This window comes from Tamandua tetradactyla, chromosome 2 (genome assembly GCF_023851605.1).
Source record: "Tamandua tetradactyla isolate mTamTet1 chromosome 2, mTamTet1.pri, whole genome shotgun sequence".
NCBI classification, from domain to species: Eukaryota; Metazoa; Chordata; class Mammalia; order Pilosa; family Myrmecophagidae; genus Tamandua; species Tamandua tetradactyla.
The window spans coordinates 45,786,004-45,800,848 of NC_135328.1; the positions used below are offsets into that span (position 1 = coordinate 45,786,004).

The 14,845-nt window shown below is 37.2% G+C and overlaps 1 protein-coding gene across 11 annotated transcripts in view; it reads right to left on the reverse strand.

Annotated features, from left to right (window-relative positions):
* The window catches only part of DENND1A (DENN domain containing 1A), a 665,083-nt gene that overhangs the window by 399,245 nt on the left and 250,993 nt on the right, over positions 1 to 14,845 (reverse strand). For all 11 annotated transcript variants that reach the window (XR_013169077.1, XM_077144365.1, XM_077144376.1 and 8 more), the window contains one exon: positions 9,295 to 9,414. Coding sequence is in view for 10 of the 11 variants with exons in the window: in XM_077144365.1 (XP_077000480.1) it covers positions 9,295 to 9,414 (120 nt within the window). In the remaining variant the exon portion in view is untranslated. The remainder of the gene's footprint in view (positions 1 to 9,294; positions 9,415 to 14,845) is intronic.

A 14,845-nucleotide genomic window follows, 5' to 3' on the forward strand; every position in this document is an offset into this window, starting at 1 on the left:
GCTTAGGTGGCAATAAACTATAGGGCAATGAAGTTTACCCAGCTTCTTTCCCCCCTAACATTTTTAAATAAAAATTTTTTTAATGTCAAGTTTTGAGAGCCAAGCATTTTTCACTGCATTTTGGGCTCATTAATACACATAAAGAGCTAGTTAAAATACCAGACTGAATAAATGAACAATGGAACAATTAACCTCACATGCAAGGCTCCACCCACTTTACTTCAAAGGCATCTGAAATAGAATGGATTAGAAATCATAAATGATGCCTCTCAGAATTAATTTTGTAATAAATATTGCTTCGTACTATAGATAAGGGATTAAAAATCTCCATGTGGCAGTCTAAAACTTGTGAATTGAATTAAAGGACGGCAATTGCCTTTGGTTTTCCCTAAATCTGCTGGTAGTTTTAAGTCCCAAGATTAGGAAATAAAACCCTATTCAATTTTCATTGCATACTGCAATACAGAATTTAACTTTCTCTACAACTTTTACAAACATATAAGTTCCAACATAAAATTTTAAGATATGTCTAATTTGCTTTCATTTAGAATGTAATATATTCAAAAATCAAAATCTATATTAACTTTAAGAGTATTTCCTTTTACATTACATTATTTTTTGCATTTCACAATACAACTATGCTATTAAAAGGATTACTGACTTCAAATACGTAAAAATACAGATGAAAAATAGAAAGGAAAAAATAAAATAAATACATTATATGCCTCTTAATTTAACTAAAACTTTTGATACTATTGCCATACTTTTACAATGATTGTTTTTAGAAGCTAATAGCTATTCTTCATTGTCAAAAATCAGATAATAAGTCAGACATTAAGATAAAAAGTGGCTGAGATTTTTTAAAAATAAAAATACCAGAGTAATTAGCTGAACGAGAAATACAACAAATGCATTTTTTAAAAGATCATAAATGTTAGCAAAAAATTTTTTCAGATAACTGCTTTTCCTCTTATGAATCAATCTCACACAAATAAATTATGTAGTTGAAAACAGCTCAGGAAAGAATGTTTAATGATATGTAAAGATGCTTATAATATAAATGAAAAGGCTAGATACAAAACTATACCTATAGCATGACTCCAACTCAACAGAAAGTCATTATAGGTGTGGTGTGAAGTGGGATGATGGATTTTTTTTTTTATTTCTCCAGTTTTTTATATTCCTCTAACCAGGAAGTATACCTTCATAATCTCAAAATTTTAACAACCTCTTAAATAACTGACAGAACTGTGTTATCTCCAAATTTCAGATGGCACAATGATCTCTCTTCTGGAAAATTATGCTGTATTCTCTCACAGTCTTCTGAGGGAGAAATGCTAGAATTGCTCTTGCTTCTCAACTGGACACTGAACAGATCAGATAACCTAAATTCGGAGTCCTTTTTGTATTTACAAATCTTGTTCTTAAAAAAGCAAGCAGCTCAGATCCAAAGGGGAACTGTAGATATGAAGCATACTGAGTCATTTTCTTTCCTACCTCCTGTCCAGTGAAAAGCAAAGATAAGGCTCAATAATGCCTTACATTTGTTGTCGCTGTTGAAGGAAGGCAAAGTTTGCTTGGAGGGAGGTCCAATAATATTGATTTAATAGAGGACATTCAAACTCAACCAAAAAATTCCAAATCGTTTCTCCTGTAGAATGCTTCTCCCCCTCCTAAAGAGGGACCCTTGTGTGAAATTCTTAGACTCTTTCAGAAGGCAAGCTAATTTTACTGGTTTTCCATTCAAACACACCCTACGTCATATTTGAACAGAACTGATCATTTTCTTCACCCTATAATCACACACTTGGGTTATGCACATAGAGCTGCAATAACGCTGGCCAGAAGGCAATGTGTCTCCTTGATGCTAACTACTGAATCTTGAAAAACAGTTCCAAGTAGGTTTTGACTCATTCTCTTGAGTTAGAGGAATCATTGGAGTATCATACACAAAACCCCGGATTAAGGGTTAAGAGACTGCCATTAGCCAGCTAAAAAACCTGGGTCAAAAATCTTCCCTCTTCAGGCTTCATTTTCATCATTAAGAACATGAGGGTGGGCTGAAGAACATTATTTCTCTAAGCTCTCACCTCTGAGATCATTCCATGAAGGCAAACTACCCATTAATGGCACTTATTAACTAAACATCTACAGAGAGACAAACAAGCTTTTGAAACCCGTAAAGGTTGTTTTGGCGGCAGGAAAGTAAAATTTGAAGTCTTGAATCAGAGCCAAAAGAACGTTACCAGAAATAAACCTGATCCAGGTGAAAATATGAGGTTTGAGTCAGATTATGCTTCCAAACCAGATTCCTTCACTTAATGCCCATGAGATCTTGAACAAGGCACTGTACCTCTCTCAGCTTCAACCCCTTTATCTCTAACCAATGTCATAAGGTTGCTGTAAGAATACATTAAAATTATACAAACCACCTGACATAAATAAATGCTGCAAAATGCTAATTTGTCCTTTCTCTTCCAAATCCTCTGTAGTGAGCTGTTCCGATTCAGTCTATAGATGTACAAAAATGGAGTTTAACCTTAACCATCATCAGCAGTTGCTAGGGGTAGCAAGATAAGTGAGGTTAGCGGAAGAAAAACAAAACAAAACAGCACTCCTGGAGTTCCTAAGGTGGTTTCACTTACCACTCACTCTATACTGAGCTTCATGAGCATTAAGGGAAGAAAATGCTCTGCTGTCAAAACAGAATGAGAAAACGCAATGCCTCTTGTAAGGTCCATGACTCATTTATTCTTAAAAATGAAAAAATTTCTTTTAGCCAAAGTCTTGGAGTTTCAAAAATCCACAACCCTTGCTCAGGCTGCTTGAGGGAATGCTGAGGCATGCTGGTTTCCTTTAAAAATTACCAAGAGGAGAAAAGAATCTTCCTCTTATGGTGGACAGCCCTGAAGTTGCTGGCACAAGGATCACTGCCACTCTAACTGTCCAGCTTCCCACCCCTAAAATCAACTTCAAACAGGAGGTCACTAGGAGAGCAAGGGCAGTTTTATTTATTTCCCTTTCTTCTTAGCAAAGGTGCTTTTCTTTAAATTGTACAGCTTGTTACTATTGTTGAGTTGTGGCTCCCCAGAGGATTATCTGTTTTTAAGCATGAAGGCGTTTGTACGGAAATAAAACATGCAGCATTCCCCAACCACTTTATTTTTTTTTTTTTTTTTGTCAATTAAGGAAGAAAGTTATAATCTCCCACAAAGTGATGTTCTGATGAGCACAACCCCCATGCAAATCTTTCAAAATACTGAGGACCTCAGACATGGTTCTGGGCCTAGTAAACCAGACCCTCCAAAGAACTACCCCATGGATTTGGCTTCTGACAAAAGGCATGTGCCAGGACTCACACTGGATGGAAGTATAAATGTGCCATAGCAGTAGGGCCTTCTCACAACTGACCATCCAGAAAACAACAACAACATAGAACCCAACTTACTTTTTTTTTTTTTTGGCATGGGCAGGCACCGGGAATTGAACCGGGATCTCCATCATGGCAAGCAAGAATTCTGCCACTAAGCCACCATCACACTGCCCTTCAACTTACTTTTAAGGGGAGAAATTAAAAAGAAATCAAACAGCTCTAGAAAGACAGAAATACTTGAAAGGCAGAGGAAAGTCCTCCATTAACTATTATGAAAGATCAAGATTTCTCAAATGGCATTTAAGGCATTGGGAAAAAAGGCCAATTTCTTCTGCCCTGGGGTGGGGGGTGGGCAGCAGTTACAATGCCCAAATTGCCCTTGAACACCAGGATGTATCTTTTTGTATAGCACGGTACACTTGGGCGAGGCAACCATAAATAACTTAAAACAAGAATAGGAGAGTCCATCTGTTTCTGGAATACTTCAACAGCAACTGCTTTCAAGGTAAAAATCTGGGAGTTGTCCCCACAGCCCACCTCTCCAACACCCTCCCCCACTCCCATACACTTATTCTACACTAAGGCAGCTAACACAATTCAAAAAGGCTTCTGCCACCACACCTGCCTGAGAAAACAGTCCTTTGATTTTTCTCCTGAATTGCATGTGTTGTTTAAAAACTACTGGAACAGTTAGACAGGGAAGCCAAATTCCTTAAAACTGGACTCCTTTTTACCTCTCACTTCTTTTTCTCTTTGTATCAAAAACTGAGATTTTTTCCCTGTTTACAGTAAACATGAGGACAACATAGATGAAAAAAGGAATCAACAGTTGTTCTCACTTAACACAATCAATGTCTAAACACAAGTCCATATGCCAACTAGCATGAAAAGAAGGACAATCACTGTCCAACAAAGGCCCAGGTACATATTTTATTAAGCATGTTTAAATAAAAGTAAACTCAACTCAAGTTAAGGTTTGAAAAATCCAATCTACATCAGGCTGCTACTCCCTAAGTGATGTGCAACTCCACTTCTAACAATGACCAGAAAACCCAAGTATGAGGAGACAGAAATTACACATACAAAAAGCTACTTTACTCTTGCCTGCAAACATCAGTATTTCTAACACCTGCCCCAAACCATCTACTAGCACCTCATGTCCTATGGGATAAATTCACATCTTGAGCATGTCTCAAAAGGGTGATCACAATCGGGCCCCAAGACTTTTGTGGCATCATCTCCTGCTAGTGCCCTCTCATTCTTTCATCTTGTTATTCCTTACATTTCTCTGAACCTTAGCACACCAGTTTTCACTGCCTAACAAGCTTTTCTTACATTCTTCTTCAGGCCAGCCCCACTCATTCTATAAGACCAAATTTAACTAGAATCAAATAGCAACGCTTTCTGTGACTCTCCAAGTCAGAAATGGGTGCTGCCTAATCTGTGACCCCAAAGAACACTGCATATACATTTTAAATAGCATTTATCACATTATATTTTAATTACTTGTTTACATGCTCCCTTCCCAAGGACTGAGAGGCTCCTAAGACAGTAAGGGTAGCAGAAGTAAAGTGGGAGGGGATGGGGCATCGAAATCAGAGGTGATATAGGGACATTACACCAAAAGCATATTAAATTTTATATTTGGTAATTGACAAAAAATGCATATTACCGTTTTCATTTTGTAATACAAAGTTCAGACAGCTCAGTCAACAAAATACCAGATGAATGTAATATCTGAACAGTTCACAAATGTGGGACTGGGACTAGATCTTTACAACTATTTTAATGAGCTTTGGGGTAAAAAAGACCAAAGACCAAGTGCCATTTATTTCTTGTTGTTGATATATACTAGGTATTCAGATATTTACTAGTAGAATAAACATTAAAAATTAAAAGTGTTAAACTAGAAAATTTTTAGATAATACCTTGATGAATACTACCTCCCAAAATATATAACAGGTTCCAAATGGCTTAATTTGATTACAGGGATAGTTACGTAAGCTTTGGCAGGAGTTCAAATAAGTTACTTAAAAATAAAGTAGAAAATTGTAGAACACAAATACATTTCAAGTTCTTTTATAAAAATGAAAGAAATTTAATTATTATATGGCATCTCTCCCATAATCCCTCCAAATCTTATGGCTTTGAACTCATGTCCTCCCTCTACTGATCCCAAACCAGAAGTTGGCTATATGAGTAGCATCACAGTTTTGGCCTTGATTGGGCAAATCTAAAGCTAAGAAAAAAATGTGCTTCTAAGTCACTGTGTTTTATAACCCTGTAAAGTTTCAAGAGGTGAATACCTCATATCACACTCAGTTGGTATTATCTGAAAATGCTAAAATATTCTCTCATATTTCTGAGTTTATAATGAAGAACAACTAATTTACCAATAATTATTATTCTCCTAGTTGGTGCTTTTAATCTAGTATTAACTACCATCCAGCAAACAGTTAAATAATATTACAGCAAATCTCAAGGAGAAATAAGGATTCTTTAATGGCAGGAACTAACCAGCTGTGGAAGGAAAAAAAATGCATTTTACTTTATATAGGGTGGTACTTAGGTAATGGACTTGTTTATACTCATGTATAACTTACATTTCTGTCTAGGTGAACTGGTGACAAGAGTTCAAACCAACATTTTTATTTTTAAAAATAAACACAGGGCTCACTTCCAAAGGATTAATTCCTCCATAAAACAAGAATTAATGAGTGCCCACTAAACCAAGCATTCTTTTATATACTTTGGATGTATTTGTGAACAAAACAGATACAAATTCCTTTATTTCATGGAGTTTACATTCTAATAGGAAGGACTAGACCAAAAAAAAAAAAATGGCCCTAATAAATAAATTACATGTTTTGAAAGATTTCTAAGAATGTTTCATTGTGAAATTAAGTTTTAATTTTGTAATAGTCCTTTATGAACATAATGCCCATCAGTCAACACTGGACTTCCACTGTGAGATTTTAAGGTGTCCCTCTTACAACTAATATGAGACAGGTTTGGTAATATGAACTATACTTCTGCCAATAACTGTATTTCATATTTTTTTTCTTTGAACCAGGCCCTATGAGGTCCTGTCCTCTCACTAAGAGCCTTCCAGGCCCTGTTCTTTCATTCTTGATGTACTCCTCTTTCTCTGAAAACCATGCACAGAATATCTTGGTTAAGCACAATAGTAAGGTGCTGGGAATACAAAGTTGATTAAGACACAGTCTTCACCCCTAAAAAGTTACCATCCAATGGAAGAAACAGAAAGGAAAATCAAGGCTTATGAGTGTGTGGCTGAAGTATACAAAGCATGCCGGGAGCAGAGCAGGGGGAAATGATTACCTCTGCACTGGAGAAGTCTGCTCCAAGGAGGCATCTATACTGAATCTGAAAGGATGGGTAGATGTGTGATGGCAGAGAAAGTACACAGTGGTTCATATGGATCAGGAAGCATGTAAGCTTGGGATATCAGGCCAAGGTGGCAGAGAGGAGAATCCTAAAGACCCTAAGATCCTAAATCCTAGAACAGAGGAGCCTATGCCTACATGGACTCCCTCCCTGGGAACTATATCTGATAATGGAAGAATGTATAGCACAAGTAGAGGTGGTTCATGAGGAGACTTCAGCTGCAGCACTGGGCATACACTGCTAATGAAAGAGAAAGCATCTAAAGATAGGAAGGTGACTAAATTGCAAAAGAGAAAGGGGACAATTAATGATCTAACTTATACCCAACTTATACCCTCATTCTTTTAGCAGATCTCTCCATTCTCACTTGGACACATTAAATTATTATCCAAGGTTAATAGCAGATTCTTCCATTCACATGCTACCCTCAACCCAGTAATGTTTCCAAACCAAACACAGGGGAAGTGACACTGTGTGTGTGTCCTTTATATATGCACAAACTGGATAAAAGAAAGAGAGCTTTCCCCTACCCCCCATGTAAAATTCCCATAAAATGCACGTTCTTGAATTCATATAGGAGTCTATTTCTTACCATAGTCATTATCCTCTGGCACTAGAGAATCAACAGAGAGAAGACACTATGCCATGGGATCATTTTGTTATATTATATATAGCATACTGTAAGGTGATTATCTGTTTCCCCAGTCCTGTAAACTGTTCAAGGACAGAGACTAGCTAATAGTAGCAGTTCAATTAAGGGGCTGACAAACAAATGAATAAATTAACCCACCAAGTTTTCTCCATACTTCCAAGTCAGTGTAACAGATAGAAAACACCAATTGCTGCTTTTTTTACTCTAATGATGAAGCAATAAAGCCTGCTCAACTAGTTTCTCATATACATGAGAGCCACAACCCTACACATACACGAAGTCAAAGAGCAGAATCAAAGGACACCAAGTTTTAAATTTTAAGTTAACAGTTTTCACTCTCAGAACTATGCTGAGTATGATAGTGGCAGTTCAGCATTTCCCACCAATCATACATATATTTACCCCAGCCTGAAATGGAAAAACATTGTAACTCAAAGTATTATGGTGAGGTTGGGGGAGGTGCGGTCCCTTTGTGCAAAGCTTAAAGAATTTGTTTGAGCCCTCACCTCCTCCAAATGAATACATATAAATATGCAGTGTACTGGCCAAAGCTTCAATAGAACATTAGACAACAATGAAAGAGAAAATTTTCTTATTAAAAAAAGGCCAATGCTGTTAAATTTTTTTTAAGTTTACATAAAAGTCCAATACTCTGGGCAGGTAATTCTTGGACCAGAGCTATTGGGATGTGCTTGAGAACAGCTGTACACACTTTAATCTCCAAAGCAGCCAGCCTGTCCCTCCTCCCCAAGGGTCTTTACAGCTGTTATTGTCTGCTGCCCAAGTTACAGTCGCTATGGTTGGTGAGGAAGAGGTAACTTCATTGATAATAAAAACAATAAAATTAAGATTTGCGTGGAGAAACACAAAAGTGGAGCGGTCCAGACTGACAATTGATGAGCAAAGAAACTTCAAAAAGTCTGTTTTTTTTTCTTGGTGAGAAGAAGAAGAAATTGCAGAGACTAGTACACCAGAGAACTAGCTTCTTCTGGAATTCAGAGGGTCTGGCCTTTTATCCCCAGGCCCAAGCCCAAGACTGGGGACCCGTGTTTTGTCAGGAGCGCCTCCCTGCTACTCTGTCCTGGGCTGCTCCACATGAGCAGAGAGAGACAGGAGACAGGCCCCTCTGACACCTAGTTAACTGAGGCAGATGGAAAGGAGAGCGTGTGAGATGCCTTTACTTCCCCCTCAGGAGGCTCCCAGCAGGAACCCACGGAGCCAGCAGCTCCAAAATCAGATTTCCACACATCCTTCCACCCCAGAACATGCCTTATCCCTCTGGCAGGAGGAAACAGAGCATTAAGCAAGTGTGGCTCTGGTATATGAAGGGGATTTTGGAAGACCTCAAGAAGGCTTCTTACAGAATTCTGTACTTTTTTTCAAACCTCTACAGAGGTAGCCAAGTTGGGAAACAGTTACTCACTCATTGACCCAAAGGGGCAAGTGTGTTACTTTAAGGGGGGCACCATCAGTGTCTGCAAGACATCCCTAGCTACAGACACATACTTTATTAATATCTTACATACACAAAACGTCCAAGGGAAAGCCTAACAGGCTAATTTCTGACAGCTCCAGATAACAGCAGGAGGAACTGAAGCCATGCTGACTCTCCAGCTTCCATATACTACACAGAAGCAATGATCCCTTTCCCACCCAAGGGCTGTGATACAAATAAATAAATATAATTATCTTAGAGTGCAAGAACAACATTTTGAAGTCCTTCTCCCCAAGTGCAGTGACTTATGGGAAACAGATAGGAAAATAAAAAGAGCAGCTGGAAAATTTAATTATGGAAGAATAATGCAAAAGCTGACATTGTTTCATAGAACTAGCCAATAGTCAAAAAGCCATTTTCCTTTACCTTAAGATACAGAAGCAGCTCTTCGCTCCTGAAGATAAGCGGCAGAACCCAAATCTCTGTTTGCTGTCAATGTCAGTGAGCACAAACGTGAAGTTCTGGCCAACTTGGCTAACTGTGAGGCTGCGGCAAAGACAGAACAAAGGGAAAAATGAATGTGCAGTAAGTTTCTTGATAAAGTATCTAATCACAACAAGTCGTTGAACCTGTAACATTTCCTGTCTCAGTGGAACTCATTTTATAAATGACCTTAAAATTTATACACTTCAAGGGAACAGACTGTGAGCTAGTTAAAAAAAAAAAAAAAAAACAGCAAGCAACCCATTCTAGTGACCACCTAAGAAATCAAAACCATCAGAGCTATCATACCTTCACTTATTGAGTCCAGGCACTGGTGTAGCTCTGTTAATCATCCCATCAATCCTGAAAGGTGCATTCTATTAACCTCACTTTATAGAAGAGGAAATAGCCTAGAGAGGCATTACCTAAGGTCCCAGCTGGTAAGTGGCAAAAACCTGGACTTTAAACCTAGGCCTATCTGACTCCACTCGACCAGTTTGCCCTTAATGATGCTCACCCAGTCACTCCTCTAGTTCAGAAAATAACAGCGACTGCAACAGCAGAACTGAAGTGTCTATGACTATCAGTCACAAAGGTAAATGCTTGAAACATACCATCTCATTGAACCCTCACAACAATTCTGGAATTTAGATGATGGTCCCATTTTACAGAACAGGATATTAAAGTACAGAATAGTTAGCTAACTGAATCAAGGGAACAGAGCTACAATCTGGGAATTATACAAAAGGGGAAAAACAAGAATTCAATTGGGAAGAAAACAGTCAAGATTAGCAGCTACTTTCCTAAATTCCTGTATTCCTTATAATTCTGAATTTAAGAGGAACATATTTTACATTTTAAGGGACAGTAATATCAAATTGTCTAACAACACAAGGTGGTTTCTAAGAAATGGAAACATGTTAAAGGAGGATATTAAAGAAAAAAAGCAACCACACATAAAAGCCCTAATGCAGAATTGAAAACATCTGTTTTTAAAAAAGAATATAGCCAATCAGTCTGATCTAGAAACTATCTTTCTTAAAAGTTACAAAATGTCTAAGATCCACTTTTTTTGCAGTTTTATTGAGATACAGCCACAAACTGTACAAACCATACATAATTTGTTAGCCAATGATTGTAAAAATCCATTCTTTAAAATCAGTTTATCAGTTATCTTGGATTCCTTTTTAAAAACTTAAACATTCCAAATTCTAGTGCATAAATCATACTGACAATGTTAGAACTTGAAATTGTATTATTCAAAAGAACTTATCAACTTTAAGATGAACGTTATATTTATAAAATAAATTCAAATTAACAAAATATTCAAATTGAATCTTAATTGAGTCTTTGAATATGATATAAATTATGTTTCAAAATATAGGTCAACCTTCCTAAAACTCCCTTTTACAAGCCACACATGAAATTTAATATTAAAGAGAGAGGTTCAAGGTATCCCAATACAAAGGTCAACTGACCCTTCCTGGTCATATTTAAGGAAAAAATCCATTCCTGGAGGGTAGAGAGTACAAGAAAATAATTCAGAAAGAAAAGAAAGTGTCTCACAGTTCTTATTTAACTAGGAAAGTGATCAAAAAGAAGGTGGCAATTTAAAAGCAACATGGTAATAAAACAGGTGTAAGTAATGCTATCCCTCCACCTTACAACAAGCCATGAGAAGGAACACATTTCTATAAAAGTTATAGAACTATCAAGGGGACACCAAATGCTACCTTCTTATGGCTGTTATGTTTTATCTATAAAGCTTGGATACTGTGTTACTATGGTGATTTAATACTATGTTTTAAAGGGGGATTATATGATTAATTTTAACAAGGTTGAGAACTGAAGATGTGTGAGAAACAGGATTCTAGCTCACATAATTAAGGTGATTGGGGAGAAAAGTGAGCCTCACTGGGGGAGGAGGGGAAATCCTGTGTTATTAAAATATTTAAAACAACAGGTCAGGATGATTCTAAGTTACAAATAGGGTCATGCTTTTGCCAAATACTACTATGTGATCAAACAAAATAGGACTGTTCATTATTTCAACTAGAGTTTTGATTTCACTTCTATAATGTTCGAAATGTTTCTCTCTGGGCAACGACAGAACAGGATGAAAACAAAATACCCAATATCTCTAGAGAAAGGACACAGAAAGAACACATCTTGGTTCGTGAATTGGGTGTCATTAATTTCCTAGTATGATTTCACTACTATTAAAATGCTGAAAATTAATAATTTACTTGGTTCAAATCTCATCTCAATCACTTGCTAGCCAGGCTTTATTTAGCAAGTTACTTAACCTAAGTACCTCATTTCTTCATCTGGAATAACAATGGGAAAACTACTACCCAACCCAAAAGTTGCTTTGGGAATAAGTAAAATAAGCATTTAGTATAAAAGCTAGCCAATAATAGGAACAATTAAAAAAAATGGATGCAAATGGTTACCATCTGAATGAAAACTAAATTTCATACTAAAACCATGCACCGGCTTAAAGTCTTCTTCACTGACTGTCTTTTTTCTGCTCCTCAGTTGCCTCTAAGTAGAGGTAGTCCTCTGGATGACCAAATGAGCCACTCACACTTGCATTAAAGTAAAAAAAAAAAAAAAAGCTTCTTTTGGGGGTGCCACACCTTAAATGGGGGTCCTTATTATTCTTAATTGAATCGCCTTTTAATTCTTGGTAGGGTGAAGTACAAGTCATCAAAAGCTCAAGACCATTACATTGTAAAGTATGTTTCCCTCGGACAATTGTCATCAACTAAAAGTCAGGCAGAGGGCAGTCAAACAGAGATTAGTTGAAAGGCTCAGAATCTCCACGGAATGTATCACTTGTTAAGGTGGTACATGTTCACTGCTTCTCCAGGAAAACGACACTGGGGAAAGGGTCTGCTGCCCTCACAGCTGCAGTGTTTGTGTTTACCTCCAGCATCAGCATCCATGATGTCTTTATAGGAAGTAGAGATTTCACAATGATCAAAGCTGGGAGAAACTTTAGAAGCCATCTTGTCCAATTCTCTTGTTTAACAGATGAGGAAACCAAGAGGCTCAATGTTGGTTTGGTTTGTATTTCAAAGTAATCAGAACTAGGACTAAAATCCTAAGCAGACTTTTGGTTAAAAGTCCCTTCCATTCTGCCACACTGCACTAAACACAATGAAAACTGCCTCCAAGAAGCTTCAAATCAGTTGAAACACAGGTATGTGAAGAGTTCAGATAGATGTCAACTGACTATACCTACCACTAGGTTAAAGAAACCTTATCTGAGTATCTTCATAAATAAACTCAGCAGACCAGGCCAAGGCTACCCCTCGGTGTGCTTCCCACGCCTATGTAAACATGGAAAATAAGTAAGAAAAGCACTGACTATTCAAGCCACAGACTTGAACCTTCATTCTGCCTTTCAAATCTCTGCCAGCCATTCAAGTTTCCTCCAGCAGCATTTTGCTTAATCTTGAAGTTGCTTACAGGTTCAATGTACAAATGAACTATAGAGGCTTGAATTATGTGGGTGGACAGTTTGGTTCCAGGCTTCCAGTGAGACATGGTATCTTACCTGTCAATCTCATTTTATGTTTATTTATCCATTTAACAAACTGAGCAACTACTATACTGGATACTACAGGAGTTGAATATACAACAGTGAACAATATAGATATGGTCCCCACCCTCATGGAGCTTACTGTCTAGTTGGAGAAGAAGAATAAACAAGTATGCCACAAAACACACAGCTTGTAATAGGGTTATCATGAAAACAAAGAAAGAACATAGAAGAAAATGGAAGAGAAGGGAAGGACCTTCTAATAATGTGGTCAGGGATAGCTTCTCTGAGATAGTGACAATATTCATCTAAAGGATGAGATGGAACAGGCATTCAAGGGACAGGGGACTAAGTATTTCCGGCAGAAAAAAAAGAGCTATGCAATGATTCTGGGATTGGAAAAAGCTAGGCATGTTCAAGGTGCTAAAAAATTATGGCTAAGGCACAGGAAATAATAAGGGGGAAAGTAGCATGATGTGAAGTTGCCAGATAAAGCAAGCACCAGACTACACAGAAAGACAGACTCATAGGTCTTGGTAAAGAATTAGCATTTTTTGTTAAGGCAATGGAAAGGTAGTAAATGGCTTTAATCAAGAGACTAGTTTAAAATTTTGATCTAGCTTACATGGAGAATGGTTTGGAAGAAGGCAAGAGTAAAAGGGAAAATAATCAAGACGCTATTGCAATAACCCCAGTTGGACTGGATGGTAGTTAAACTCATGTAGGGAGAGTAAACTAGTCAGTTCCAAGTTACAGTTAACAGGTACAAATGACAGGCTTGCACAAGGACCAAGCATTAGGGCATGAACAGGCAGAATATTACCATTTAACGATAGAAAAGATTAACAAATTTGGGGAGGAATCCAAGAGTTCCACTTGGGATATGTTAAGTCTAAGAAGCTTGTAAACTATCTTAACAGAAATGTCAAGTAGGTAGTTGAACATAATAATTCAGAAATCAAAGGAAAAGTTTGGGGTGGAGTTATAAATTTAAAAGTCATCTACATATAAGTGGTATTTAAAGCCATGGTAAAGAATGAGATCACTTAGGGAGAGTGTTCAGAGAAAGAAAAGAGGACCCAGGACTATGTTCTAGACACACCATTTGAGAGGATGGATAAAGAAGGGACCATCAAGGAAAACAAGGGAGAAAACCAGGCAAGCAGGAGAGAGTGGTCAACTGTTTGGAATGCAACTAGATAAGAGAAAAAGTCACTGAATTCGGTAATATGGAAGTTTTAATGACCTTCAAAAACAATTCTAGTTGAATGACAAGTAGAAGACAGACAAGAGGGCTCAGGAATAAACTGAAATGTGCAGACAACTTTTCTGAGAAATTTTGCTCTATGGGTAATGGAGATATTAGGCCATAATTGGATGAGAATGAATAGTTAAAAGAGGCTATTTTTTTTAGGGTAGAGCTTATCAGACCTGTTTTTAAGCTGTTGGAATGATCCAAAAGAGGCAGAGATCTATGATGCAGGAGAGAAAATATGAAATAGTAAGGTCTAGACTTTAGTGTGGAATCCCAGATACACTACTCACTAGCTACGTGATCACAGACAAGTTATTGTACAACTCTTAGGTTCATCTGTAAACAGGAATAATAATACTTTGCAGAGTGGTTTTGAGGATTAGAAATTATATATATACATATGTGTGTGTGTGTGTACATATGTATATAAACTAGCATATAATAGGTACAAAATAAGAATGGTTATTATCATTATAGAATTATAAAATTCTAGGGATGGAACTGAAATAAATGGAGGGTTTTGTGTCCCCCTCCATTTATCATAGCCTACTAACAATTATCCATTTGAACCATCTAATTTAAGGCACCCCCAAGGATCAGGCTTTATCAACCTACCATATCTCCCAACCTTTAGTTATATACACCACAAAGTTCCTTCCATAAATATATCTTTCATCTTTCCAATTCCCAAG